Raw genomic sequence first — 27,900 nt, forward strand, 5'->3', positions numbered from 1 at the left:
ATCGGTTTAATGGTTAGTTGATGTGATTTTTTTTAAGTTTTGAATCATTTTATCCGATACTATTTAGGATCAAACTTTAAATCTTAAGAGTATAAATAAGCAAAATATTAAGTTTCAAAATTCATAAAATATCAGGGATATTGTCGCATTTAGTACTAGTATTTTGATAAAATATTTAATGTGATTTTATATTTTTAGAATGTCTAATGCAATACATATATTTTAATAAATTATCAAATACGGTACTTGAATTGTTATTATGTATATATTATTGTAGTTCATGTATTATAATATTATAATAATACATATATTTATTAATGATATTAACTCAGGTATCATAATAAGACATATAATAATAGTTTAAATATTATAATAATACACAAGATGATAGTTCATGTATTATATTAAATATTTAAATAAAATAAACATATTATATTAAATATTTTAGAAATATAAATACTTCATGAAATATTTTATCAAAGTACAAGTGTAATATTAGAGAATTAATCAAAGGATAAGTATAACATTGAATACTTTTAAAATATGGGTACTAAAATGGATATTTTGAAAAGATATGTACCAAATACGGCATTATTCCTAAATATGAAAATGGTATTTTTGTTTGAAAAATGGGAAAATCATCTGAATACATAAGAAAAAGGGGAAGGAAAAAGGTCGGGTTCAGCGCAAGCAGTGGATGACGTTGACCTCACAAAAAACAAATGTGCTGATTCTGAAGCAGGGGTCGAAAACCAGAGGCTTGGAAAGGCTCTGTAGAGTTAATTATAGGACGAAGACTATGTTAAAAAAGCTTACAGGAAGGAAGTGTCCTGTTTTATCAGAAAAATAAAATAGGCCTTTGTTTGCTTTGTGGGGTCCTCCGATGGAAACCAGACCCAATGGAAGTTCCCTTGGAGGTAACGATGCATCCAACGTATCACGGTGGATCTTCGAGATTTCCCGGCGGTACCGGCACGTCCTGGACAAAATGATCCCGCACATTGTGAGCCGTTGGATCGGATGCCTGACTTTAATGGCGCTCTACGCCGTACGCGTGTACTTGGTGCAGGGCTTTTACATCGTCACTTACGGCCTAGGCATCTACTTGCTGAATCTGCTGATTCAATTCCTTTCCCCTCAGGTGGACCCCGAGATGCAGGACGGCCCTTCCCTCCCCACCCGTGGATCCGATGAGTTTCGCCCTTTCGTTCGCCGACTCCCCGAGTTCAAATTCTGGTTCGCCATTTCCCTCTTATCTATTCCGAACTGCTGCGATTTCATCATTTGATTGTCTTCAACTAAAATTAAACCACATTTAATTGAATCGAATGGAATCATGAGAAAGTTGCTAGAAAATGTTTAATGCGAAGTTCTTTTAATTATTATCATATCAATGCCTGGTTAATGAAGAGATCATAAAATTCTATAAAGTTTGGTGTTGAATGCTTACATGCACCCTTTTCTTTGTGAAGGCACTCTATTATGGTGGCTTTTAGCATTGGTTTTGTGATGACATTCTACAGAGTGTTTGATGTGCCTGTCTGTTGGCCAGTACTTCTTTTCTACTGGTTTACCCTCTTCATCCTAACCATGAAGAGACAGATATCACACATGATCAAATATAAATACGTTCCTTTCTCCTTTGGGAAACAGGTATTCCCTCTGATCCGTTTTCCGAGATACTTGGTGTCATATTTTTCATCGGTGTTATTCGATTGTGCGCTTGATGTTGCTAAATACACGTCATTCTTTGTTTCTTTTGTTAGCGATACGATGGCAAGAAGGTGTCTTCAAAAGAAAGAACCAACCTTCCTACGGATTAAATTCAACAGGTATTATCAAAAACATCACCAATAGTATATTGCATATTTGTTCATTTCCTCTAGCTTTTTACTGAGTTAGCCTTAGGATGCTAAAGAGAAGCTTTTGTTTTGAGAAACCAAAGGTATTGCCAAATAATGGTTTGTAATGAAAGGGAAATACGACATTCCTTGTCACCTGTTCGGTAACTTCTCAAATGTATTTCGCAGAAGATGGAACCAATCAAGCAAGTCCTGTTAATATACATCATTTTTAGTTGTGAAGTTGAATTTATGTATGTTAATCCAAATTGCTAGAGAGTACTCGGCAAATAAAGATAGTCTTTTGAATTTAAATTGCATGAACCACAAGTCGCAACAATACCAGTTTTCCATCTGTTGTGCTTGATACATATATATATATATATGTATGTAGAACAATGATAAAGTCCGAGTATATCATTACTTTCTGTCTTTCTGGTCTTCAATTGCATCAAATATTCAAGCACTACCTATATTCTCCGTGCTTTCGTTATCGTAAGTTTTGATGATATTTGCCTCATTCTTAACTGGATAGGAAGCCTCCAATGCAATGCCGCACTTGCCTGTATTAGTATTAACATTACGCTCCATCTTTATATATCCATTTTCACCCCACTTGCTTCTCCATGAATTCCTCACAATCCAATAATCTTGACCGATATCGTTGGAGCCATATCCGACAACGACGACACCATGGTCTAAAGCAGACCCGCATTCACCGTTGAAAACTCCCTGAAAATATGTTCAAACAATGACAAATTATTAAACACGCCGTTTGTTGTAAAGAATTGTGAAGTGACAATTTTGCATGAGACGCATAGATGAGCTTACCGATTCATAGAGATGGAAAGCTCTGCCACCGGCTTCAATGGCGATACTCACAGGCTGATGGGCGACAGCCTTTTTTAAAGCGTTCTCATCATTCGGAATAACACCCTCGTACCCATCAATGCTAACAACCTTAGCATTTTTCTGTTAAAAGAAAAAGAAAACATCAGAATCCATAAACTGAAACTGCAAGATTACTGACGAGTTGGGATGTAAGCATTGAAAACTGACTTTTGCTGGATCACATTGGCTATCAAAGCCAAGGTAAGGATAGTCTTTTTCAGTGTCGATGCCTCCATTATCAATAATGAATTGGAAGGCATAGTCCATCAGGCCACCATTGCAACCGGAGTCGTAGGATCGATCACAATCTATGAGTTCTTGTTCTGATAAAGAGATTATTTCGCCGGTCACAATTTTGTGTTTATGCCTTCCACTGCTGCAATTGTTGAGAATGCCCAACAACTTCCTGCAATTGTAACCAAATTATTAAATTTTAGGTAATCTTTTGACTGGTATATTTCTATTTGAAACTAAAAAAATAATGGCGAATACCACAAAGCCTTAAACCTTAAGTAATCTAATATTATAATCTGAAGTTAGAAATTAAAAACGAATACTCACCACAATTTCCTTTATCTTTCACCGGGCTGACGATTCCGTGCTCTCTCCAGTCAACCGAATCCGGTAAGTTCTCGCCGGCACAGTAAGCATAACGTCGGCTGGGGTTCTTGGACGTCATGACTCGACGCATTGGGTCAGTCCTGGTGCCCAAGAACTTGGCTCGGTACTCTTGGTTAGTTAAATCAGCAAACTTATTCAACCCAAGCTTAAATGTAGTGTTCTTAAAGTTATGTTCATCAATGAATCTCAAATTATCCTTAAAGATTCCGAACCTCATCTCTTCTTCTCCAAGTACGCTTTGGCATGCTTAACGAGCCATGATTTGTACAACCCCATCACTTCATCATCGCTTCTCCAGCTCGATGAAGAAGAAGCTAAGGTGAAGAAGCCAAGCTGAAGAAGAAGAAGAAGAAGAAGAAGAAGGGCGGAAAGGTTTACTTCCATGTGAGATTATGAAAAGGGTTTGTTTTCTTGGAGTGGAAGTCTTTGATGAAATAAAGAGAGAATGTGGGGCTTATAAAGGCAGAATGAAATGGTTTAAATAATTGAAACCGCACCGTAGAACGGTTGGGAAAATAATTTTAAAAGAAGGGGCGGGGATGGGCGGGGCGTTGGAACTTGGACAAATCAAATCCTTTTTGATGTGAAAGATTTCCCAGGGTAAAGGGTTTCTCTTAGCCTACCCAAGAATGGAAGCAGGAAGACCATAAAATATTTGGCTTATTTTTCAAGTAATTAATGGTTTGCAGCAGAATTGTTTTAACGCACTCAAATAGTTGCAACTTGCAAAATGTATAAACCCCAAATTTGCTCCAATATTCATACTCATCTTTTTCTTGGCAATTTGATCATATGCTACACCCCCATACCACTAACATGCTTTCATGTTCTTTTCTCCATTCTCACTCATACGAAATTCCATTGGAATAAATGTTCCAATTTGGATGGAATCTCTCAAAATAAATTAAACTTTTTTCTGTCAGTTTTGTTATCACAGTATCCCATTGCATTTTTATTAAATTTTTTTGACATAACCCAATGATATGATGACATATGTAATAAAATAATAAAATTAAAAAGTCCTCAAAAATTAGAGAATTCAAATATAATAATAAAATTCATTTAAAATATCTGAAATTCCTTTTACAAACTCCAAAAGTTTTTTAAACTTTTTAATGATTTAATGATTTTTCTTTAATTTTTTTAAAAATAAATTAAACATAACTATAATTTAAAAAATATATATATAAATTCGACACATAAATTCTGATTTTTAAACATTTTCCTTTTTCTTTTATATGTTTAGGGTTTTCTATATTTTTAGAACTATTTCAAACTTTTATGTACATAAGAAAGTTTCTGAATGAATCACACAACACTTTTTTTATTGGAAATAACAGGATGATAGTACAAATATCAAACTGAGAGAATAGATATACATGTACCAAAACGATAAAATAAATAACATGTTCTAAACTGATAATTCCGCTATAGTATAATGGTCAAAACAGTTATTAAACATAAAGTTTCATTAAATTTATGGCTTCTCAATCAACTAGTTTGTATGTGGTTTCAATGTGAGTATCCCAAGAAAAAAAAATCAATGATTTAAAACTCCAAAACTCCAGAACCCATTGAAGTAAGGCAAGTGCGGATTTGACACAAATGATTAAGTTCGTAACTTTAAGAAAGGTCTTTGTAGAAAAATGATTTGACACAAGTGCCATTTTTATTATTATTATGGTAATAAAAGATTCCTCATTAGCTTCACATAGAAGAATGGTTGGTTGGTGATTTTGGAGGTTTTCGTCGGGTTCATGGCAAAGCCGATATGTTGATATAATGTTAAATATAATGGCCGATAAGGTTGTAAGATAGCTGATAGGTCCATTTCATACTAACATTTCAGCAAAATGTTAAATATAATGGCCAATAAAATAAAAAGCCAAGGGAACCCTTTGAACCACTCTGCCTACCCTGTTTCATATTAACTGTTACGTATAATAATAACAATAATCTTTGGTTGCAACCGCTGCCTCTCCAAAAAATTTCATTCTTAATCTACAGGAATTCAAGACACAGAATGAGGTGTTTGGAAATGAAAGAATTTTTTTCCTTCTTAGGTGGTGTTTATTTTCGCAGAGGTAAAAGATCTGCAGTATGCAGACTACATCTGCAAGCATCTGTAGCAGAAGAGGTGGACCAAAAGTCTACAGTATGCAAGAAGAAGACTGCTTGTTTTTTAACGTCTGCAAACTGCTAAAATAAACTGAAATATAAATAAACTTATTTTTTAAACTTAAAAGAATTTTGCAATATTTAGATTTAAATAATTTTAGTTTTACAATACTAAAATTTAAATAATTCATACAACTACAATAATAATTTTTTTTTAAAAAAAACACTACCTTATTAATTATATTATAACTCTCACATAATCACATGTATTTTAGTTTTATAAGTTTTATAGAATAAAATTTATAAATGATCATTAAATTATATGATTTTTTTAAATATGCAATTATGTAATACTTTTAATTTTTTAAATATATATTCATAATTTATTTTTATAATTATATAATATTTATAGAAAATATTTTTTAATTTATCAAATTATTTTATGATTATTTTTTATTTAATTGTGATTATATTTTAAAATTTTAAAAACATAATTTATAATTTTTTATATCTTAAAATAATAATTATCAAATAATGAAATCATTTTTTATTAAGCAATGTGGTTTAAATACTTACATTTTGTATAAAAAGTTTAAATATAATTTAAAAATAACAAATCCAAAAAAATATTATATTTAAACTTAAATCAAAATAATTAAAATAAATATAAAATATTAATAATATATAAAATAATTTATATGATATAAAATTAAATATCTATAATATAATATTAAAAAAATTGATATTAAAATTAATATATATATATTAAATATTAATTTTTTAATATTATATTATATATTAATTTAATATTATTTTTTAATATTATATTATAGATATTAATTTTATATCATATAAATTATTTTATATATTAATATATAATATAATATTAAAAAATTAATATTTAAAAAACAAACGGTATGCGAAGCTCAATGTCTGCGCGGCGCAGACATAAGAGCTTTGCAGACCTTATACAGTAAAAACAAACACCACCTTAGTGTTGTATCTAACCTTAAACCAACAACGGATGAAAACTCTATGAGTTCTATTGAAAGATTATGTATAAATTTGTAAATGAAAAGCATGTCAAATGTCAGCATCTTGCAAGACAAGAGAGCCAGACCTGGCTGACATTCCTCGACGAAACAGAATATCAATCACCCCAACAAGCTATAGATGGAAAAATAGAAGAAGAAACTAGGGAGGAGGAAGAGAAACTCAAAACAGAAATGAATGTATAAACTGGCCTGCTGCAAGGGGTGTCTATTCATTCGTACCCAACACCTGAATAAGATCATCTGCATTTCTCCCTTGTCAATCAAGTTTCTTCTCGCACAAGTTTTGAATCTCTTAATGCATGAATTGCCAACCATGACTTTAGTTTTGTTCAGAATGACTTGTCGAAACCTGTGTCTGTTCTTGTTTCATGCTTCCTTTTGCTTCGATGTTTTGATCTGGATGTTCGGGTTTTGGTAGTATGTTTCACTATGGACTCTTGAATGCCCGTCTCTGGTTTTTCTTTCGTAGGGAGTTCAGGGGGAGCATCTGGCCATGGAGTGCGTTTTGATGGGATGGTGACGTCCAAAGGAGGGTCAATAATCCATCTGCATGATGTACAAACTAGTAATTGATGGGTTGTCCAACAACTATAGCATGCAAACCAATACATGCATAAAAGACAACTATAGCCCATATGTTTAGAATGCTGCATGAAGCATCATGGAAACATGTTATACATTATGTAATACACACATATATGAAACAAACAAACAAAAGAAGTAACTTAAAACTATAAGGGTATAATAAATATACTTGCAATCACAATGAATTCCTCAAAAACGCATACGTAATCATATCAGAAAAGGTAAAAAAGTTACTTCTACCATCCTAAGTTGAATGTTATTAATTGACACCATTCAGTAAACAACTTAACAAATGCAGAGACTGCTAACATATCAGTCCACAAGTAGGATAAGTCCAAGAGAGAATACTAGACCAAATAATCTACAAGAGCAACAACCATGACCGCTCAACAATTACTTACTCCTGTTCAACCCCCATGATGCACCATATGACTGAAGATTTCACTACCATATGACTGTATGGTCAATCTGACATCAATTTCATTATCTAACCTTGTAGAGTTCATATTCATCAAACCTCAATCAAGTGGGAAAAAAATTAACATATTTGGCACAGCTATAATTATTAAACTTAATCATTATAGACGAGCTTATATTGTCATTGGTCTTCTTTTTAATCTTTAGTAAATAGGCAGCACAATACCAAAATATAATGAGAGTCAGATGAGAGATTCACCTGGGAGGAAATTTGCTATCAGCACGAGCTTCAACTCGAAGCCACCAGAGTAAAACTTGACGACCACAGCTTCCAAGTGGCTCCACCATCAAAGGTTCTGTAATCAAACCCAATGGACTCTCAACATCCCCATCCAACTTATCTATATCCTTAATCCATTCTGGCTTATCTTCTCCACTTTTCCAAAGTAACCTAGAATTCAAAACAAACCCTGACCACTCCAACTTCCTGGGCAGCACAGTCAATCTATCATCAATATTAACAGCACTTTTCCCTGCAAAGGGCAATGTATTAAAAGTATGCCATCCTGCCAACATACTAGATGCATTACACGCTGGACCTTGAATTGGCATTATAGGATTCTCCTCTTCCTCCTGATCTGACGACTTATCAATATTAGCTGAAGTAGCAAGTATTCCAACGGAAACTGCTCCGAACCATTTCACATTTTGGATCTCATCAAAAAGTTCCATACTATGCATATTACTATCATCCGCAAACATAACAATTCCATCTAGTTTCTTCTCTCTTACAATTCTGCCATCAAAGTAACATAAAATTGGAGTCAACCACCAATTATAACAACCTAATTCCGAAACGCATAATTGACATGCCATCACTTTTTAATTAAATGAAAATTTAATAAACGATTACCTTAAAGCGTGAAGCCGCATTTTGGACTCCAATTTATGTCGTTCGTCCCAGGAATTCGGCATCCGTTGATTGAATCCGAGGTGGATAGTTTTCAAACCAGATTTTGCAATAAGCGACGCCGTTTCATTACTGACACCGCCAGCTTCCACCACGATCCAGATCAGATCGTACGGAACCACCATTAGTGAGTGCATCACACCGGTCAAATGCAGCGCTTGGAAAGTCCGTACATACGTCGGAGTGACCGCAATAATTGCCCTCGGATCCTTCACACCGAATTGTAACCTCTGCTCCTTTTGAACTCTCTCCAAGATCTGATGCGCCTTTATAACCTCAACCGGGTCCGGATGCGGCCACGGACGGATCCGGATACCGTGCCGCCCTACAACAACTCGTGAATTCGTCGCCGTCTTGTTCGGCAACGGCAACCGGAGGTTATTAGCGAAGGGGGAGGAGGACAGAACGGACTGAACATCGAGGGTTTTGGCAAGCTCGACAGCTGAACGAAACGGCGGCGTGTAGAGGTTGGAGGAAGAAGTGGAGAATAAGAAGAAGAAGACCAAACGAGAAAAACGGAATCCGAGAACTAAGCTAATTAAACAACAGAGACCGTGGAGGATAAGCCAGAAAACAGCTGCGGGCGATTTATAGCCGGTGTCGGATGACGAATCTAACGGTCCTGATGACCTGAAGCTGTTGCTCCGGCGGCTGAGATAGCTCTGGTGCAACGCCGAAAGCTTCATTGTCGCCCCTCTCCCGAAGCTCCTGCGGGAAGAAGTTTATGGAATTATAAGAGGGATTGGTTTTGATTTGGTAAGGGAAGGTGTGGAGTTAAGCTTGATTAATGGAAAAATTTTATGATAGTTGAATTAATTTTTAAGTTTTGCTGCTTAATTTCTTCTTCTTTTCTTTTAAGACATAAGCACATGATTAAAGGAGGGGGCCCAGGTGGCAACAAAGCTTAATACTCGAATTTAGACACGATTAAAAAGCTGGAAATTCAAGAAAATAATAATAATTTAATTGCGCATGGAAAGATGCTACTGCTTGCTTACTTACTTGTGTTTTTCTGAAAAAATCACTGGTGATCGATATATTTATTAATATAATATTAGTCAGATTATATTTTTTGATCTAACACCTGTAGTAGTAAAGCGCGCTCTTTAAATCGTGATATATGTTGATTTGGCGTCACATAGAGTATAGCGCGCCCTCTGTACCGCGCTATACGTTGACTGGGTTATATGTGGGGTATAACGCGCCCCCTGCTCCGCACTATATAATAATTACATATAACGCGGTGCAGGTACCACACCTTATATGTTTATAAATACACTCTTCCGGTTCTCACATCTCCTCGCATCTCTCCTCTCAACTTATAAATTAATACAACAATTTCGTCAACGAGCAATAATTCTGGCAATCTTTTCATATTTGATTTAAAAGTTCGTGCGATTTTTCGTTATAAGGTAATTTTGTTATAATTTTTTAATTATACTTATTGTTTATTATTATTATTTGAAAAAATATTATACTAATTATTTTCAATTAATTTTTATGTTTGTAAAATTGAAAAGCGGGAGTATACGTCGAAATAGTTTTGCGGTGCATGTAATAATATAAAATTATATTATTTAAATTATTTACGTTGATTTGTAAAAAAAAATTTGTTATATTTTTGTTCATATATAATTTATTTAATCAGGTTTGTTTCAATTATTTTTTTTGCAGATATAATATTGCCACACTTTTAAACTCAAATAATGGCGCGACTTTCAGCTATTGTTTATTATGATGGTGAAATTCGAGAAGATAAAACCAGCGTTGTTTTCGTATCAAATGAGCGTGTTAAAATATCATTCAAGAGAAACATAACTCTTGAGGAGCTGATAACGAAGATTTCGAGGAAGATTCATGTTGAAAGTAGTACAAGAATGTCATTGTTGCAGTACAGATTTCCAATATCATTGTTGCCATTAACTTCGTTCGAACTTTCGAACAATGATGATGTTCAAATGTTGGTTGAAGCTCAAAGTAATTATTCAGACGCCGCTATTGAGATGTATGCACATTTTGTTCAAGTGTGTGCTGTTCGGGGTTAATCTTTAAGCTCATACTATGGGCTGGCTGAACAAGTTGATCAAGTTGACAGCCCGACTACAGTAATGTGTAATGATTTTAATGCCATAATGGGGAGACATTCATCCGCAACTCCTTACAATATGTATCGAGGTGGGTCTACGAACAATCCGTATGGCAACACCGCGTCCAGTTCAAGGGGAAGGCATTCATCTGCAAATTTCTTTGACCATATGGAGATGCCATCGACGCATATATCTGTGCAGTTTCCATTTGACACGATGGCTTCAAGCTCCAGGGGGAGGCATTCGACTGCGAGCTTTTTTGATCTCAATGTCGATATGCCTTCGAGTTCAAGGGGAAGGCGTGCAAGTAGTAGGTTCTTCGACCTAAATGTGGAGAGCATGGAGGAACCACCATCTCCACCAGAAGAACCGCTTCGTGAGCCTGGTGCGGATGGTGCTGAGACTGGACTATTCATTCACCCAGAATCACCGCAATTCAACTCCGATGATGATGAAGTTCCAGGAAATGTGGCACAAACTGACCCTCCTGCACACATGTATGAAGCTGATTATGGTGCAATGTACGGGCCAGAATTTGCGGATATGCCTCATCTCGGTGACTATGGATATTACTCATCAATAAATAATGGTGAGTTATCTTTAGGCATGGAGTTCTCAAGCAAAGAAGAAGCGGTGATGGTTATAAAAAATTACAATATCCTTAATTCTGTTCAATCCAGAGTCAACCGATCCACGGCCAAAAAATATGTATGCTACTATGCCCGACGCGAAAACGGATGCAATTGGATGGTTCGCGTATCGAAAAGGAAGAGGAAAAACAACATATGAGAACTAACAGTATACAACGGTCCTCACACAAGTTGTGCAGGAGAGGTCAACCAAGATCATCCCAACTTGGACTATGAAGTGATATGTCAAGCCATCATGCCCATGATAAAAACAAGCTCTCATATAGCTGTTGCGGTGTTGATTTCAGCTATACAATCGCAGTATGGGTACACTGTCTCCTATAAAAAAGCTTGGTTGGCAAAACAAAATGCCATTGTCAAACTTCATGGCGAATAGGATGCATCTTACAACGAACTTCCAGGTTGGTTTAGGCTGGTGCGGACGTTGAATCCTGGGATAATTGTGGACTTCGAAACCTCCTATGCATACCATAATGATCGAGTTCTTCGCGATCAAAGCCAATTCTACCGGGTTTTTTAGAGTTACCCACAGTGCATTAATGCTGCCAAATACTGCAAGCCTGTGGTCCAGATCGACGGGACTTTCTTGTATGGAAAATACAAGTAAGTTTTATTATTGGCAGTTGTCCAAGATGGCAATCGCAACATTCTTCCAGTTGCTTTTGCTCTTGTCGAATGAGAAGATACATATTCTTGGGTTTTTTCCTCCGAAATTTACGTGCACATGTTATCACGAGGGAAAAATTTGTGTCATTTCAGATCGCGGAGCTGGGATCAAAGCAGCAATGGAGTCTTTGGGTCCAATGTGGCAACCACCCTTTGTCCAACATAGGTATTGTTTCCGACACATTGCTGCGAACTATCATGGAATGTACAAGAATAATGATGAGCGTCAATTAATTGTGTGCATGGGTAAGTGAAAGCAAGTTAGTAAGTTATACATTTTTTTATCATTTTAATTTTGCAAAGAAAGCAAGTTAGTAAGTTATACATTTTTTGATCAGGTTACGAACTACTTCCTCGAATGTTTGAATCAATGCTTCAAGATTTGCGGGCGAAGAACGAGGAAGAATACAATTACATCATCCTCATCGATAAAGAAATGTGGACGAACGCATATGATGGTGGATATCGATATGGACACATGACGACCAACTTGGCTGAGGCAATCAATTCAACCTTAAAGGGTGCACGTCACTTACCTGTAGCAGCTTTTGTAAGAACTATATATTTTCGTTTGGAGACGTTTTTTTGCGAAGCTCGGGGGACAAGCTCAAAACTGGATGCAAGGCGGTCATGTCTATCACCCTAGATTAGTTGCAGATCTACAGAAAAAAATTACTGCATCAAATGGAATGTCTGTAACAAGCTTCTCTAGAAGGCATGAAATGTTTCGTGTCACAGAGTTGCCGCGACCTCTTCAAGGGATTGAAGTTGTGTCGTTAAGAGTAAATCTAAGAGACAGAACGTACGACTGCGGGTTTTTTCAAGCTCTGAAGTACCCATGGTCTCATGTGATAGCAGCTTGCTCGCATACACGTCAAGACTATAACCATTTTGTGGATCCCGTATACCTACTATCTGAAGTTTTTAAGGTATACGAATTTGAGTTTCCCCCCATAGGTAATGACAAAGACCCTGATGAGGTTCAAGATTGGCTTCCGATTGTACCAAATCCGAGTTTATTGAGTGAGCGTGGTCGTCCAAAATCCAATCGAATTCATTGCGATATGGATATTCGAGAAAGATCTAGACAAGACAGAAGATGTGGCCATTGTAGAAACCCAAGACACACTAGAAAAACATGTCCACTTCTGTTGTCATCAATTAACAATTGATGAGGAAATGATGTATTGATTTATCAAATAATAATTCTTGTATTTTAATTTGCATTTACTTCAAGTTAATGTCATTCGATAATCGCTGATGAAGATTAAAAAAATGAACACAATCATTAAATTTTATCAAACTAATAACAAATTGGTATTTAAATACAACAAACTTACAATAAGAATTAAATGGTAAATGATAACCAAATTACAATAACTGATATTAAATGGTAATAAACAAAATTAACCGAAATATATTAAAAAAAGTCCAACAAATTTAACAAAATAAAGTAAGTATTAAATGAGAAATAATAAAAAATTACAATTAAACAAAATAAAGTAAATACAAATATAAAAAAAATCTATCGATGCCTGCATCGCGAATGTGTTCCGCAGGGCGGTGACTGTCGGTCTCGAGGAGGATTTCTTCGTATCACTGGTTCTGACTCCTCGCTGTCATCATCGTCGTCGTCGTCGTCGTCCTGAGTAGGTTCATTAGGTTGATGAGGAGCTGATAACGATGAAGCACCTCCATAAAATAAGGACCCTAGAGGTGTATGACTGACTATCCCACTGGCCTGCGAAAACTGGGAAAAACCAGACATCGCTGAGTGTGAAAACTGTACAGGAGGGTTGTGTTGCGGCCATGGGTGATGAGGCTTAACCCACTAATATTCAGTATATGAACCCTAAGTCGAATCTATAAACATAAACACATAATAGCCTCCAGGAGGGGTCATCCGTGACAGTAGCGGTAACGGGGTCATAAAACCAGGTGAAGGCGGCGGTGGCATCTGGTAATGAAAAGGCGATGGCAGCATCATATATGGTTGCGGCATCATATATGGCTGCTGGGAAGGTTCTGCTGGTGCAACTGAGGATTAACCAGAAGCACATGCTCTCCGTCCACGAGTCGGGGGACGATGGTGCTGTGTCGGTGAACGTCTCTGTCGACGTCGTGGAAAGATCTGCCCTCGTGCATCCTCGAGAAGTAGAAACGGTTTCCCGTTACTGTTGAACCACTCATAATAATCCTCAGCATACATCAAGAAGTCAGTAAAAATGGGCTCTCTACGTGGAAGGCGCCAATGTCGATCCTCCCACAACACGACCCACTCATGATGCCTCACCAGCCAATATGTATCTGTCTTGTCGCGTCTATCTAAACTATGCAACTCGTTCATATTACGAGGTGCTTCCGAAATTGGTTGAAAACAACCAAACTGCCGGAGCACGCGATCATTGGAGTGCCACTCGACGGTCGCATAACAGATCAGAGGGACCATCGCCATCCAAAGATGGACCCCTCAACTCAGGTGGGATCACCACCCTCACATCATCAGTAGAATATGGCACCCATTCAAACTAAAACAAATAATATATAATTTTTATCAAAATAATAATCTAATTATATAACTATAATCTAAAATCGATTTTTAAACATAAAAATCCATACCTGTGTGCCAGCCTTCTGATCGATTAGCACCCTAATTTTTTCTAAATCATCAGGTAGCTCCTGATAATTTTTCCTATCAGTAAACCACCTATTCAAGGGAAAAAAATTGTCATACGTTGTATAAAATTATTAATATACAAAATCAATTTTATAATTACATCAGAAGTAGTGGAAATACGAATGGGTTCTTCACAACGGGACATAACAAGGGCAATCGATACCATGCCCAAGACTGCAGCAGTAGGATACATCCGCCGATAGCATTACGCCTGTAGTTAGTGGCTCCACACATCACCCTGTACATCAAAGCCAAAACTGCCGAGCCCCAACTGAATGATCTGGCGAGACGAAAGTCGCTAAGATGTCGCAACCAAATGTAGTGAATTAGGTTGCGCGATTTGTCCGGTATCAGCAACCCTCCTATCAGCTACAGTATGCATGCCCGTCCATACATCTTAACATCATCCTCAGAGGCGTCTGCGCTCAACTCCCGAAAATTGGCATCTAACCAATTTAACGGTATCCTACCTCCGATAAAATTTTCCGGGACACGTCCTAGACTATCCCGACATAAAGTAGTCCAAGAACCGGAAGCTATCCCCGATATCACATCTCCATCCACCGGAAGCCCCAGGTGCATAAAAACATCCTCAAGCGTGATCGTGCACTCTCCGCACGGAATATTGAATATGTGGGTCTCCGGCCTCCACCGCTCTACTAAGGCAGAAATCAGGTCTGGCTCTATCTTACAGTGACCCTGATATCTACCTATGTAACCGAATCCAGCCTATACTAAATACGGCAAGACACGGCTGGATATCACTAACTTAAGATTCTTAATAAAAGGATATAATACACGGTCCTTCTTCTAAAAATAAATAATTACAAAAATTAATTTTTAATCTAATAATCATGCATTAAATAAATCAACTAATTATTACTAATAATTTAAATTAAATTAAAACGTTAAAATATTATCGTATCAGTAAAGTGTCGAGATATTTAATTCTTAATCTAATAATCATGCATTAAATAAATCAACTAATTATTACTAATAATTTAAATTAAATTAAAACGTTAAAATATTACCGTATCAGCAAAGTGTCGAGATATTTAATTCTTAATCTAATAATCATGCATTAAATAAATCAACTAATTATTTCTAATAATTTAAATTAAATTAAAACGTTAAAATGTTACCGTATCAGCAAAGTGTAGAGATATATGATTTCCATCCGAGCGAAGTAGACTGCCTTCCATTATATATCTGCAAAAGAATTATATTAGTAAAATACTTAAATAAATTAAATACATAATAGTAAAAATATTATAAAATATACTTAAAAAGATAGAGTATTTGAGAGAAAGTTAGAGAATTTGAGAGAATTTGGTGTGATAAAAGTGATTGAGGATGGGGGTATTTATAGGGAGGATTGGGATGTGGAGGGGCGGGTATTTAGCGGTATAGCGTGCCCCCTGCACTGCGCTATACCCCACGTGTCAGATACCCAGGTATAGCGCGGATCAGGGGGCGTGCTATACCCACGTGGCGCCAAATCACCGTATATCGCGGGGCAGGGGGTGCGTTATACCCACGTGGCGCCAAATCAGCGTATAACGCGATTCAGGGGGCGCGCTTTACTGCTACGGGTGTTAGATCGGGAAATATAATCTGACCGGTGTTAGATCGGTAAATATACTGATCACCGGTGATTTATTGGGAAAAACGTCTGCTTACTTCTCATAAATTTGCTGAACTTAGACAACGATGCTTACTATTTTATACATTAAAGTTTTTTTTGTTAATTTTTTTAATTATGCTATTGTAATAACTTATCATTAACCATCAATTACTATATGATTTTGTAAACCCTTTCATTATAATGAAAAAGTTTAATTATGTCACATTTAATACATAAATAATAATTAATTATTACATGAATTATTATTTAAGCTTTTAAGTTGTTTTTCATAATATAAATGAAAATGAGTATAAATCTAAACATAAAAGTAGAAATTCAAATAGAAAATATTATATGTTCATGGTAATTGTTCAATCTAAATCATGTGATTGAATAAAAATTATCAAATTAATTTGGTTTATTATTAACTTATGTATTAAAACATAAAGGATAAATGATAAAGTAAACAAATCATAGGGTGATAATATGTTGAGTATTTTGATTATTAAAAAAATTACAAAATGATTCTTCGACTATAGGGCACTACTTTGTTTAGTCCCCGATTATTAAAAATTATAGAATGATCTCTCGAGTATAGAATATTATTTTGTTGAATCCCAAAACTATTAAAAGCTACAAAATGATCTGGCTGAGATATGATATATTTTTATAATGTCTATTGACATCACTATTGCTTTCAAGCATTGGCTTGACAATATAATGTTTCAAGCATTGACTCGACAACATAATGTAAACAGAAAGTCAATCTACAAATACAACTCAAACTTATAGGATCAATTTTATCATATATCAATCAACTATTTTATAATTTCTAATAGTCAGATGACTGAACAAAACAACATTCTATAGTTGATGATAATTTTATAAATTTTAATAGTCGAGAGACAGAACAATATATTGTCCTAAATCAAGAGTCCATTTGTATATTTTACCCACGAACAAATAACACTCCAAAAATACATTTAAAATAATGGGAATATTATATTTTATTAAAAAAGTGATATACTATATTCTATTATATCTAGTTTGATCACAACAGTAATGATTAGCTTTAGTGTTATATATATTCAAAATTTAAATTTTGTTAAACATAATTTTTAAAAATAGTTACGTGAATAATTGAATTGATTGAAATTGTAATGGGAGATTTTCTCTTGGTTCTTTTCTTACCTACGAAACGGGGGAAGAGAATGCATTCGTATTTGCAGTTTCTTACTCATTGCCATTTGTGTACTTTCTCTTGCTCCAAACAAAAAGAATATAATAACGAGACACCCAGAATTCCCATTTGTTAGTTAACTGAGATTTTAATTCAATGGTTATTATTTCATCAATCAAAGCAAAAAAGAGCTGCAGATGCGCACCTAACTTGATGGGGGAAACGAATTTGGGGTTTGAAAGGAAACAGTGGAGTAAGAAGGGGAGAAAGCGTTTGGTGTTGAAAGTGGGCGAGTTTCCTTTTCAGCCAGGCAAACATACATAAATTCGTCTTATTTTAATTGAGATAATTATTTTTATATTCCTTTTTTCTATATAAATATTGTTAATATTTTAAATGTATTTAATTATATGATATAGAAAATAAAATATAATATAAATATAATTTTATTGACCTAAATCAATTGTATTATCTTTTTGTGATAGATAATCTTAAACATGTATATATGACGTTTGAATCTGTCTTAATATTATTATTTTTAAGACTCTCATAACCCAAATTTTGGGATTAAATTTTATTTTAATATTTTAAAGATCAAAATTGAGTTTTGGGAAATTTCTTAGCCATTTCCGTGAACCTTTAATAGTTCAAGGGTTTTTTGGGTGATTAACCCATTGCTTTGAAACCTAACCTAGGTTTAAAGTACCAACTTATAGCCAAAATAGAAACCTTTTAGATTTTTTTCTCTCCTTTATCTCTCTATTTTCTTTTCTTTTTCCCTTTTACTACAAAATCATCTCCGTCGAGCAACCGTCCTGACGTGGCCATCTCCGTTATCTCCATCGTGGTCCTCTCATTGTCCCGAGCAAACCCTTCCCCTCATCGTCCCTTTGCCGACCACTGTTAGTGAAGAGAGAAAGAGAGGGAAGCATTTGAATCTCCTCATGTCGCCGTTGTCAATCATTGTCGTCGTCGTGTACACCACCCACATCAACGTACTCCCACATCATCTTGAACCGATTGAGTCCTGCACCGTCGCCTGGGTCGTTGTTTACGAGTTGTGGAGGAGGACATGTTCGATCGACATTAAACTTTTTTCGATACATTTCCACAAATTGTCTCACTCTAGTGTTACTGAGCGTGGAAAGTGTATAATATAGACCATACGGTTTGTTAAATGTGTGTTCCTCGACTTGTGCTACAAATATTGTGTGTGAATGTTTTATGCGTGTTATATGTTTGAGTATCGATGATATGCTGTGTGTGTGTGAGAGCCTGAGTAATGAGAACATATACATTTGCTTACCGTTTATTTGTTATTATAATTGTATCATGAATATGTGCGGATTACCGATAACATCGTTATGAAATTCATGTATGTTGCATTGGGTTTGTGAAGAGGAAGAATAATCGAAATACAGGTTGGTGCATCCTTACCGGATGATAAACTCAATTATTGATTTATAGACTGGTGCATCCTTATCGGATGATAAACCATTCATCATGTTTGTGTGTGTGTGTGTGTGTGTGTGTGTGAGCCTGAGTAATGAGACATATACATTTGCTTACCGTTTATTTGTTATTATAATTGTATCATGAATATGTGCGGATTACCGATATACATCGTTATGAAATTCATCATGTATGTTGCATTGGGTTTGTGAAGAGGAAGAATAATCGAAATACAGGTTGGTGCATCCTTACCGGATGATAAACTCAATTATTGATTTATAGACTGGTGCATCCTTATCGGATGATAAACCATTCATCATGTATTGTGTGTGTGTGAGCCTGAGTAATGAGAACATATACATTTGCTTACCGTTTATTTGTTATTATAATTGTATCATGAATATGTCGGATTCCGATATACATCGTTATGAAATTCATCATGTATGTTGCATTGGGTGTGAAGAGGAAGAATAATCGAAATACAGGTTGGTGCATCCTTACCGGATGATAAACTCAATTATTGATTTATAGACTGGGTGCATCCTTATCGGATGATAAACCATTCATCATGTATTGTGTGTGAGCCTGAGTAATGAGAACATATACATTTGCTTACCGTTTATTTGTTATTATAATTGTATCATGAATATGTGCGGATTACCGATATACATCGTTATGAAATTCATCATGTATGTTGCATTGGGTTTGTGAAGAGGAAGAATAATCGAAATACAGGTTGGTGCATCCTTACGGATGATAAACTCAATTATTGATTTATAGACTGGTGCATCCTTATCGGATGATAAACCATTCATCATGTATGATTAATTATTATGTTTATGTTTGTTTCTATTCGCATATAATTTTTTTTCGAATCTCTTTTTTTAATTCAATACTTCTTAAATATTTTTTGTTAAATCAAATCATGTATTGATAATATCTTATTATTTAGGACACGATTTTAATCCTCTAATAATTATATTTTGAAGGGTATTGATACTTATATCATAGTATCAACGGCAATAAGTATCATACTTAAAAGGTTATGAAAATTCATTTCCAAACGATTATAATTTATCCTTAATAGTAATAAATGGCTACAAACTCGATTGTCACTATACATACACAAATATATATATACTCCAACAGCATGAGATGAACATTCAAACAATTAAATCTAAAGAATATAATTTAAATCTTCATTTATCCGTGACATATATTTCTCATTTGTGTTTCATTGTATATCTTTTATTTATTATTTGAGTTTTCAACTTACAAATATCTACTAAGAGAAGTATCCTTTACGTACATCTTCCAATCGTTGTAATGAATAAGAGATTTTAATTTGTCTTTAAAAAATAAGGATAAAGTACATAAATGGTCATTATAAGATATTGTTTTGTTGAGTTCTCTAACTATTAAAAGTTACAAAATGGTCCCCCAACTATACGAGTTGTTTTTTGAGTCCCTTGACTATTAAAAGTTATAAAATGGTTACCTAACTATTTATTATGTTCTAACATGTTAATAACCAACTCAGATTACCGTTAATTTTTAACAGAAAATGACGAATTTGTAACAAAATGAATAATCATGTGACTATTTTATAACTTTCAATAATTCAGGGACTCAACAAAGCAACTCTCTATAGTCAAGAGACCATTTTGTAATTTTAAACAATCGGGAAACTTAACAAAACAATATCCTATAGTTAAAGGACTATTTGTGTACTTTATCCAAAAATAAATCGTTTTTTTAAAATGTGAAAATGACATTTTAAAGCAGTAGCACCTCATGTGGTTTCCATGTTTCGACTTTAGGGGGTTTGCTTGTATACCCTGTGAGTTGTGGTTCATGGAAATTGCACTCTTTGTTTCTTTTCCGCCTTGTAAGACCAACGTTGAAAATGATCATTAATCACCAAGAAACTTCCTTTCACGCACCACACTGGATATCCATTCTAAATTTTGATATCCCATACCATCTATATTGTTTTATTTCTAAAATAATAAATTCCTAATTTTAATCCAAATAATAATCGATTAAAGAAAAGTGAAGATGGTAGTACAATAAGTTTTTCTCTAATTTTCCAAATGAATATGCAATTCTTTCGACTGTTTTTATGGGCTTAGGATAGTTTTGACTGATCATTCCAGGTCCCAACCTCTATTAGACCAATATGGCCCCAATAATCATATCAAGACACAAGTCAATGACAGTGTTGCCGACATCTTAAATAAACTAATTTCTTCCACTCGATTATTTTCACTTCCAAAATATAAAGTTTTTTTTGGGCTTATACTTTTGTATATATTGTAGATTATAAATATAGATAACTTAAATATCGATTACTAAACACAATAAATCCGGGTAAAAGTCGTCAAATTTAATTTACTTTTTTTTTCACTAGAAAAATAATAAAATATTTTTTAGTGAGAAAAAAAAAGTTAAAATTCTTGATTTGCTTGATGTGGTTGGACCTTGTTGGAACCTACATTTGACGGCAAATGTTAAGACGACAGATCAGTCACCTATATGGGCCAATAGCCGACGCTATTATTTTGACCAAAGTCCGCCAACCTCAACCTTTTATCAACAACCCTTACTAATCGTCTTCTTTTAAGTTTTCACTTTTTTCTTGTTTGTATTTTCTTTGCTTTGCATGTTCATGTGGCGGACATGGAGGTGGAGCTCATGATGAGTTATAGAAACAGCGACAGTTTAGAAGCTAAATGGAAGAAAACGCCGTCCAAGAAGCAGCTTCGGGTATCGAAAGTGTCGAGAAACTCATCAGTTTACTTTCCCAAACTCAACAACAACAAAACAATGGCAGCGATTTATCAATGGACTGCAAAGCTGTTGCAGATGTTGCTGTTTCCAAGTTCAAGAGAGTTATATCGCTTCTGGGTCGATCCAGGACCGGGCACGCCCGTTTCAGAAGAGCACCAGCAAATCAAGAGCCAGAAACTAAGGCGGTTTATCACGCAACGCCGTTACAGCAGATTCCCCCACCTCATCATCCTCCGCATCGTGATCATGAGCTTTTGACGGTGAAAAGTGGGGTTTAGAGGAAAGATTCATCATCGACCATCAATTTTTCATATTCTTCTGCTGGGAATTCGTTCTTGTCGTCCTTGACGGGATATACTGATAGCAAGCAACCATCTTCATCATCCGCGTTTCAAATCACCAATCTTTCTCAGGTTTCCTCTGCCGGGAAGCCTCTTTTCTGTTCTTCTTTGAAGAGAAAGTGTAGCTCTGAGAACTTGGGTTCTGGTAAGTGCAGTAGCTGTTCTGGTCGTTGCCATTGCTCTAAGAAAAGGTACATACATACATGCATACATACACATGCCCATGTTTTTTTTTAATTTTTCGTTAATTTCTTACTTAAGTTTGTGTATTGAAAATCTGGGTTTTGAAAGAAAGATGAGATCAAAAAGGTTTGTAAGGGTTCCGGCAATAAGCCTGAAATTGGCTGATATTCCACCAGATGATTACTCATGGAGGAAATACGGTCAAAAACCAATCAAGGATCTCCACATCCTAGGTAATTTCATCGACCACCAATCTAAGGTTTCGGGTTTCAGTTTTGTAACATGTTTTGTGTGCCTGGTTTTGGATATATGATTGGAACAGGGGTTACTATAAGTGCAGCAGTGTAAGAGGATGTCCAGCTCGCAAACATGTGGAAAGAGCCTTAGATGATCCATCGATGCTGATAGTTACCTATGAAGGCGACCATAACCATTCTCTAGCTGTTGCTGAAACCACCAATCTCATCCTGGAGTCCTCTTAAGTATACTTGAAAAAAATCCCAAAAATCATTTTCGAAACGAATATACTTAAGTATCAATCTCCAGATTTTCCAATGGGATTAGTTCATTCCCCTTGTGAAGTATATGCCGAGCTTTCTTTATTCTTCTTGCCCTTTAATTACATGGATTAAATTGATTTTTTTTCTTTTGGTTCTTGTTTTAGATTATTAGTATTCAACTTTAATCTTTCTTTTTCTTAATCAGTGAAGCAAAATTTATATAATTAAATGCAAAAACTAAGAGAAAGAGATTGAGTCAAACAATTGGAAAGGTGTGGACAAATCCTGTGGGATTAGAGACGGTTCACTGTAAGAGAAAGAGGTTGCCTGTTGCCTGTTGCCTGTTGCCTGTTGCCTGTTGCCTGTTGCCTGTTGCCTGTTGCTAATTAACCACAGGTTGGTGTTGGGTATAAATTTTGCACACTTTTTTGTGTTGTTACATTAATTTTATATTTAATATATAAGATCTGTTTGTTTTCCTAATTGATTTTCAGGAAAACTTTTTTCTTATTTTTTTATTGTTTGGTTGATGGAAAATATATTCTCAATGTAATTAGCTTTCCTAGTAAACAGAACTTATTTTATATTTTTTAGAAAATGATTTATGAATTAATTTTATGTAACTTACTTTTCAAAATTTTCACTCTAAAACATAAATATTTAAAATAATATTATTTTATATATTTAATATTAATATATTATTTTAGTATCATTTTAATGAAAATATTAATTATTAATATGTTATTAATAATTTTAATAATACAATTTATATTTTTTAGTATTATAATAACATTAAATTATACTATAATAATATATGATATTTTATTTTAATAATATAAAATAAATTATTAATAAAATTATTTTCATTTATTATTTTCATAAAATAATATTATTAAATTATTACATATATAAAATATATTTATTAATTAATTTTAGAATATAATATAACATTTTTGTTTTAATATTATAATAATATTTTTAATTAATAAATAACTAATATAATTAATAATATAATATTCATGTTTAATGAATAATTTATATAATTTATAAAAAAAATATTTTAATAAAATATAATAGTCTTATTTTTATTTATAAAATTGTAGAAATAATATTTGATAATAATATTGACAAATATTAAACAAATTATTTCAATATTTTAAAAATAATAATATTAATTATTTTCTAATAAATAATATTACTTATTATACTTGATATTTATAATAAATAATTTTTAAAAATTTAAAAAGAAGTAGAAAATGATTTACATGTATCATTCAATCACCGTAAAATGGTTTCTGGAATTTGTATTTAGGAAATGTAATTCATTTTATGAAATTTGTTTTCCGTGAAACAAACGAACAAATAATTTTTATTGAATTTTTTTTAAAAGAAAATATTCTTTGCCAAATGATTCATTTATTGTTTTGTACAAAACAAAGTGATAATACAAATTGTCAAAATGCAATGAATGCCTGAGTATAAGTCAAACCAGATTGGACATGCATCTCATTACTATTTTGTGTTTGTGAATTACAAATATTATATAATTATTTAATTAATAATTTAAATAAGAATTAATCCTACCAAATTAAATATAATCATGAAAAAAATTAACTTATCATTAAATATCCAGAGTCATTGTTACTGACTAACATTTATCAAATTTGAAATAAATAAGAAAATTAAACGGCAATGGATTTTAGGTAAATTGGGGAAAGTCAACATAGGTGGGTGGAGAAATTGATAAGTTAGTAGGTAGGACCCTGCATTTTTATTCACTCTAAAGGGAGTATGAATTTTCTCTTGCTTTGCCTTCTCTCGTCGTCAACCTTCGAAAGTGAAAACGGTCCAGTTTCTCATTCATTATTATTAAATTATCCTTGACATGTGGATTCCACCATTATCACATCAATTGCAATTATCCCAGCTTTTCAAAATGCTTTCAAATTTATTCAACTCAAAGCTTTTAAGAAGTTTAAAAGATTTAGTGTTTTTAAATTTATTTATAAAAATTTATAATTTGTTTTAATCACTTAATTTCAATATCATGTAATTATTAGAAGAATATTAATACATTTAATTCTTAATATTTATCTTTTTGTTACTTGATTTTTTATTTTATCTCTGAATCTTTTAACATTTAGTCAAACTATTAGTTTTAAAATGAAAAAGTTTATTAAACTGTTAAAATCTTAATTGTATTAACATGATAGTTTGTCTAACTATTCACGTGTACATAAAAAATGTCATAAATGTTTTTTAAAATTATCCAATCAACGATCAAGTATATATGAATTACTATACGATGTCATGTATATAATTTTAAGTCTTTTTATAAAAATAATAATAATTTAATTAAGTTTTGAAGGTTGAGGGTCAAAATGACAGATAAACTACAGAGGCTAAATTTTTTTGAAGATATTATGCCCTTATTTTAATAATTAAAAAAACTGCAATAAAATGTTAGTCCTTTATTATTATTTTTTTAAATAACCATTATTTGATTGTTTTAAAAGATTAGACCTGGTATAAACCGCTCTAAAAGATTAAATTTTATTTAAGCATTTAACTATTATTTTTATATAACATTATAATTTTTATGTAATTAATATATTTAATAATATTTCATATCAGATTTCAGGTTATATTAAAATATTATGGTGTTGTACTAAAAAATTTAACTAGTATAAATCTTGTGACATTGTTTGACTTCTTCCCTACTAAAACAAAAGGAAAGAAGAATGAGAAAAATGCAACTATGGCTGTAGCTTCACTCTCAACCATGTTTTGTACTAATACCAAGCTTTGATCAAATGCGTTGAAGAGAAAAACTATCTTTGGAATCCTTTTCGTTTCGCTTTCTATAATTTGGCAAATAAACCTTAAACAAAAACCCAGAAATAAACCAAGGGGAGAAAAGAAATTGCATTTCTGATTCAATGAAGCCACATTTTCTCATTGCCCGTGAAAGGTTAACACAATCATCATAAATATTCATCTCTTTTCTTCCCTTCCGTACCATTTTTTGACTGTGTAATGTGTATGTTCTTTAATAATTCGATAAGTGGTTTAACCAGGAAGATCATGAACCTTTCGTTGACGTATTATTGTTCTTTTTGCGACAGTATTCGAAGCTGTTTTCCTCCATTCTTTCCACCACGAAATGTGCAAGCGTATCAGTGTATTCCACCATGTTCTCCTTGCACAAAAATTCTTCCCCACACTTCTTCACATCCCTGTAATAATCGTGGACGAATATATGAGTCTTCGGGTTGCCACCTTTTTGCTCCTCGCCACACCCCGGACGTGAACATCGGTTGCATCCTTCCCGGGGTGTCCGGTCGGTTGCCTCTCGGTTCGTCAATTAGTATCACATCCCAATTCACTTCGTAAATAGGGTTTGGCAAGTCATTGAACCCCAGCTTACACTCCGAGAACAGAAGGTTCTGGACCGGTCTACATTCGTTCTGAATCTGTTCTTTAGCCAACGTGATTAGCTTCCCGGTCTCGCTTATCTTCGTCGTGTATTGTACGTCGAAGGCGTAGATTTCGGGATGCAACTCCTAGTAATAGGCGGCGTAGTACCTGTTTTCGTCGATGAAAACGGTGCATCCGTTGTTCAATGCCTTCCAGAAAAGGGATTCTTGCGTTAGGCCGAAAACAAGGAAGTTGCAAGGGGAAGAACATTTGCGCAGCACATCGGAGATGGGCTTCAAGTCGGAGTATGCCATGTGGGTAACTTTCGTTGTTTTTCGAAGCGTAATGGAGGAGCGTGTTGATGACGGTGGTCGGCAACGGCGGACCACCGATGACAGAGCCCAAAGAAGACACCAGCAGCGGCGGCCACGGTTGTGCTGGCGGCGGCCGTTTTACTAGTGATGGACTCTCTGGTGTATCTAAGCGTTAAAGGAAAGCAATGGTGAAGAAGGAAACAAAAGCAAGGAGCCATAATCTGTTTGAGCTCCCTTGTTTTTGGATATAAGGATGGAGGAGAATGAGCTTAGTATTGCTGATACTGTTATTCATTTTTGGCTCTTGGACAAAATGCAACAGTTTTTCTTCTTCTCTTGTCTTGAAATGAATCAGAAGATAAAAATGGGGTTTGATTTAAAGAAGAGCATACACAAGGTTGAAGCAACGTAGGGGAATTTAGTCAACATGAACTGATATTACACACAACCTAATATTATTGTAGAAAATCAAATTAGACCACATGGAAAACACATAAGTATTTTTTGATGCAGAATAAAAAACAGAGGAAAGCAGGGTGGGTGGAGCCTGGAGGCAAGGAGTTGGTGAAGGTAAAGTACATGTAAGCGACCCATAACTAATTACAGTCCAAAAGTCGTTTTGGCTTGATTAATTCCAGGCTTACTTCTCACGTAACCTTTTTTAAATATGAAGCCATTTCTTAATTAATTAGTTACCATTGGAACTGACAGTCCACCTACTCATTTTACAGGTTCGTGGGTTTGCATAACAATTCAATTCAATTAAGTGGGTGTTTTTAGATTGATTCCGCCGTCAAACAACAAATCATGCTGCTTTTGTTTCTTGCTTTGGATTAACAATGTGGATGTTTATAGCCCATGATTTTTTCAGAATGTTTCAACCACTACAAGTTAAGTACGCTTCGCAGAAAGTTCATGGGGTAATGTCAAAGCAAACGTCAGTCTCGCTCATATATTCTTATGGCAAAACAATGGTCTTCAGGGAGAAGTGAGTTGCATGTTAGCGAGTACCCTACTTAAATCTGTTATTTTCGTGTATTATTATATTGTTTTAACTAATTTTATTAGTAAATACTAAATCTATTAATAAAAATTACATGTAATGTAATAATATAAATGATAATCCAAGTATTATATTAGATATTTTATTAAAATATATATATATTAGACATTTTAAAATATATTTATCATGTTAGATATTTTAAAAATACACGCACTACATTAAATATTTTAGTACAATATAAATATCAAATATGATATTACCCCTTTATTGAATTATTCTCATTTTATTCTTTATTACACAAAAATTGAAGTTTATATTATTTTATTTTGTTGATACATGAACGCATTCCTCTAATTAATTAATTTCATATATATTTTGAAAGTTCATCATTTGGTTAATCATTTAGTAATTAGCTTTGGGTGAGTTTTTTTGGTTCAAATCTGGCCTCATTCATTTCATTATTCCATGTTAATGTAGTAGATTTCTTTTCATCAATAACATAATAGTTGTTTGTTCTT

At 34.0% G+C, this 27,900-nt stretch overlaps 4 protein-coding genes and 2 pseudogenes across 7 annotated transcripts; 2 read left to right on the forward strand and 4 right to left on the reverse strand.

The window, feature by feature from the left end:
- The first annotated feature begins 675 nt into the window (after positions 1-675).
- LOC120126987 (protein RER1A-like) lies at positions 676-2,152 on the forward strand. 2 transcript variants are annotated; one of them, XM_039145008.1, is made up of 4 exons: positions 676-1,236; positions 1,473-1,653; positions 1,767-1,832; positions 1,887-2,152. In XM_039145008.1, exons 1-3 carry the CDS (start codon positions 884-886, stop codon positions 1,821-1,823), a joined length of 591 nt encoding a protein of 196 aa, XP_039000939.1. In that variant the 5' UTR covers positions 676-883; the 3' UTR covers positions 1,824-1,832; positions 1,887-2,152. The 2 variants fall into 2 exon arrangements, with proteins under 2 accessions (XP_039000939.1, XP_039000940.1); XM_039145009.1 differs by having other exon boundaries at positions 1,767-1,824; positions 1,878-2,152.
- On the reverse strand, positions 1,158-9,255 carry LOC120126986 (beta-1,4-xylosyltransferase IRX14-like). 3 transcript variants are annotated; one of them, XR_005516497.1, is made up of 4 exons: positions 8,442-9,255; positions 7,788-8,324; positions 6,746-7,072; positions 1,158-1,298 (listed from the first exon to the last, which is right to left on the reverse strand). XR_005516497.1 is itself a non-coding variant. In XM_039145006.1 (3 exons), exons 1-3 carry the CDS (start codon positions 9,182-9,184, stop codon positions 6,856-6,858), a joined length of 1,497 nt encoding a protein of 498 aa, XP_039000937.1. In that variant the 5' UTR covers positions 9,185-9,255; the 3' UTR covers positions 6,462-6,855. The 3 variants fall into 3 exon arrangements, 2 of the variants coding, with proteins under 2 accessions (XP_039000937.1, XP_039000938.1); XM_039145006.1 differs by lacking the exon at positions 1,158-1,298 and having other exon boundaries at positions 6,462-7,072; XM_039145007.1 differs by lacking the exon at positions 1,158-1,298 and having other exon boundaries at positions 6,988-7,072; positions 7,755-8,324; positions 8,442-9,253.
- On the reverse strand, positions 2,216-3,122 carry LOC120126989 (oryzain beta chain-like). The gene is made up of 3 exons (XM_039145010.1): positions 2,901-3,122; positions 2,673-2,813; positions 2,216-2,573 (listed from the first exon to the last, which is right to left on the reverse strand). The coding sequence occupies exons 1-3, from the start codon at positions 2,997-2,999 to the stop codon at positions 2,301-2,303; spliced, it is 513 nt and encodes a 170-aa protein (XP_039000941.1). The 5' UTR covers positions 3,000-3,122; the 3' UTR covers positions 2,216-2,300.
- Positions 3,080-3,570, reverse strand: LOC120126782 (germination-specific cysteine protease 1-like). The gene is made up of 2 exons (XM_039144877.1): positions 3,294-3,570; positions 3,080-3,138 (listed from the first exon to the last, which is right to left on the reverse strand). Exons 1-2 carry the CDS (start codon positions 3,568-3,570, stop codon positions 3,080-3,082), a joined length of 336 nt encoding a protein of 111 aa, XP_039000808.1.
- A 12,243-nt stretch (positions 9,256-21,498) lies between the features above and the next one.
- LOC120126992 lies at positions 21,499-22,630 on the forward strand (annotated as a pseudogene).
- A 3,031-nt stretch (positions 22,631-25,661) lies between these two features.
- LOC120126991 lies at positions 25,662-26,674 on the reverse strand (annotated as a pseudogene).
- Positions 26,675-27,900: the final 1,226 nt, after the last annotated feature.

This window comes from Hibiscus syriacus, unplaced genomic scaffold (assembly GCF_006381635.1).
Source record: "Hibiscus syriacus cultivar Baekdansim isolate YM2019G1 unplaced genomic scaffold, ASM638163v2 tig00110462_pilon, whole genome shotgun sequence".
NCBI lineage: Eukaryota > Viridiplantae > Streptophyta > Magnoliopsida > Malvales > Malvaceae > Hibiscus > Hibiscus syriacus.

Coding starts and splice junctions, on each gene's coding strand:
- LOC120126987 (XM_039145008.1), top strand. CDS start 884: ATGGAAACCAGACCCAATGGAAGTTCCCTTGGAGGTAACGATGCATCC. Junction 1,237..1,472: donor CTCCCCGAGTTCAAATTCTG/GTTCGCCATTTC, acceptor TTCTTTGTGAAG/GCACTCTATTATGGTGGCTT. Junction 1,654..1,766: donor CTTTCTCCTTTGGGAAACAG/GTATTCCCTCTG, acceptor TTCTTTTGTTAG/CGATACGATGGCAAGAAGGT.
- LOC120126782 (XM_039144877.1), bottom strand. CDS start 3,570: ATGAGGTTCGGAATCTTTAAGGATAATTTGAGATTCATTGATGAACAT. Junction 3,139..3,293: donor GAAAGATAAAGGAAATTGTG/GTGAGTATTCGT, acceptor TTACAATTGCAG/GAAGTTGTTGGGCATTCTCA.
- LOC120126989 (XM_039145010.1), bottom strand. CDS start 2,999: ATGGACTATGCCTTCCAATTCATTATTGATAATGGAGGCATCGACACT. Junction 2,814..2,900: donor GCCAATGTGATCCAGCAAAA/GTCAGTTTTCAA, acceptor TTCTTTTAACAG/AAAAATGCTAAGGTTGTTAG. Junction 2,574..2,672: donor CTTTCCATCTCTATGAATCG/GTAAGCTCATCT, acceptor ACATATTTTCAG/GGAGTTTTCAACGGTGAATG.
- LOC120126986 (XM_039145006.1), bottom strand. CDS start 9,184: ATGAAGCTTTCGGCGTTGCACCAGAGCTATCTCAGCCGCCGGAGCAAC. Junction 8,325..8,441: donor ATGCGGCTTCACGCTTTAAG/GTAATCGTTTAT, acceptor CTTTGATGGCAG/AATTGTAAGAGAGAAGAAAC. Junction 7,073..7,787: donor GATAGCAAATTTCCTCCCAG/GTGAATCTCTCA, acceptor TACATCATGCAG/ATGGATTATTGACCCTCCTT.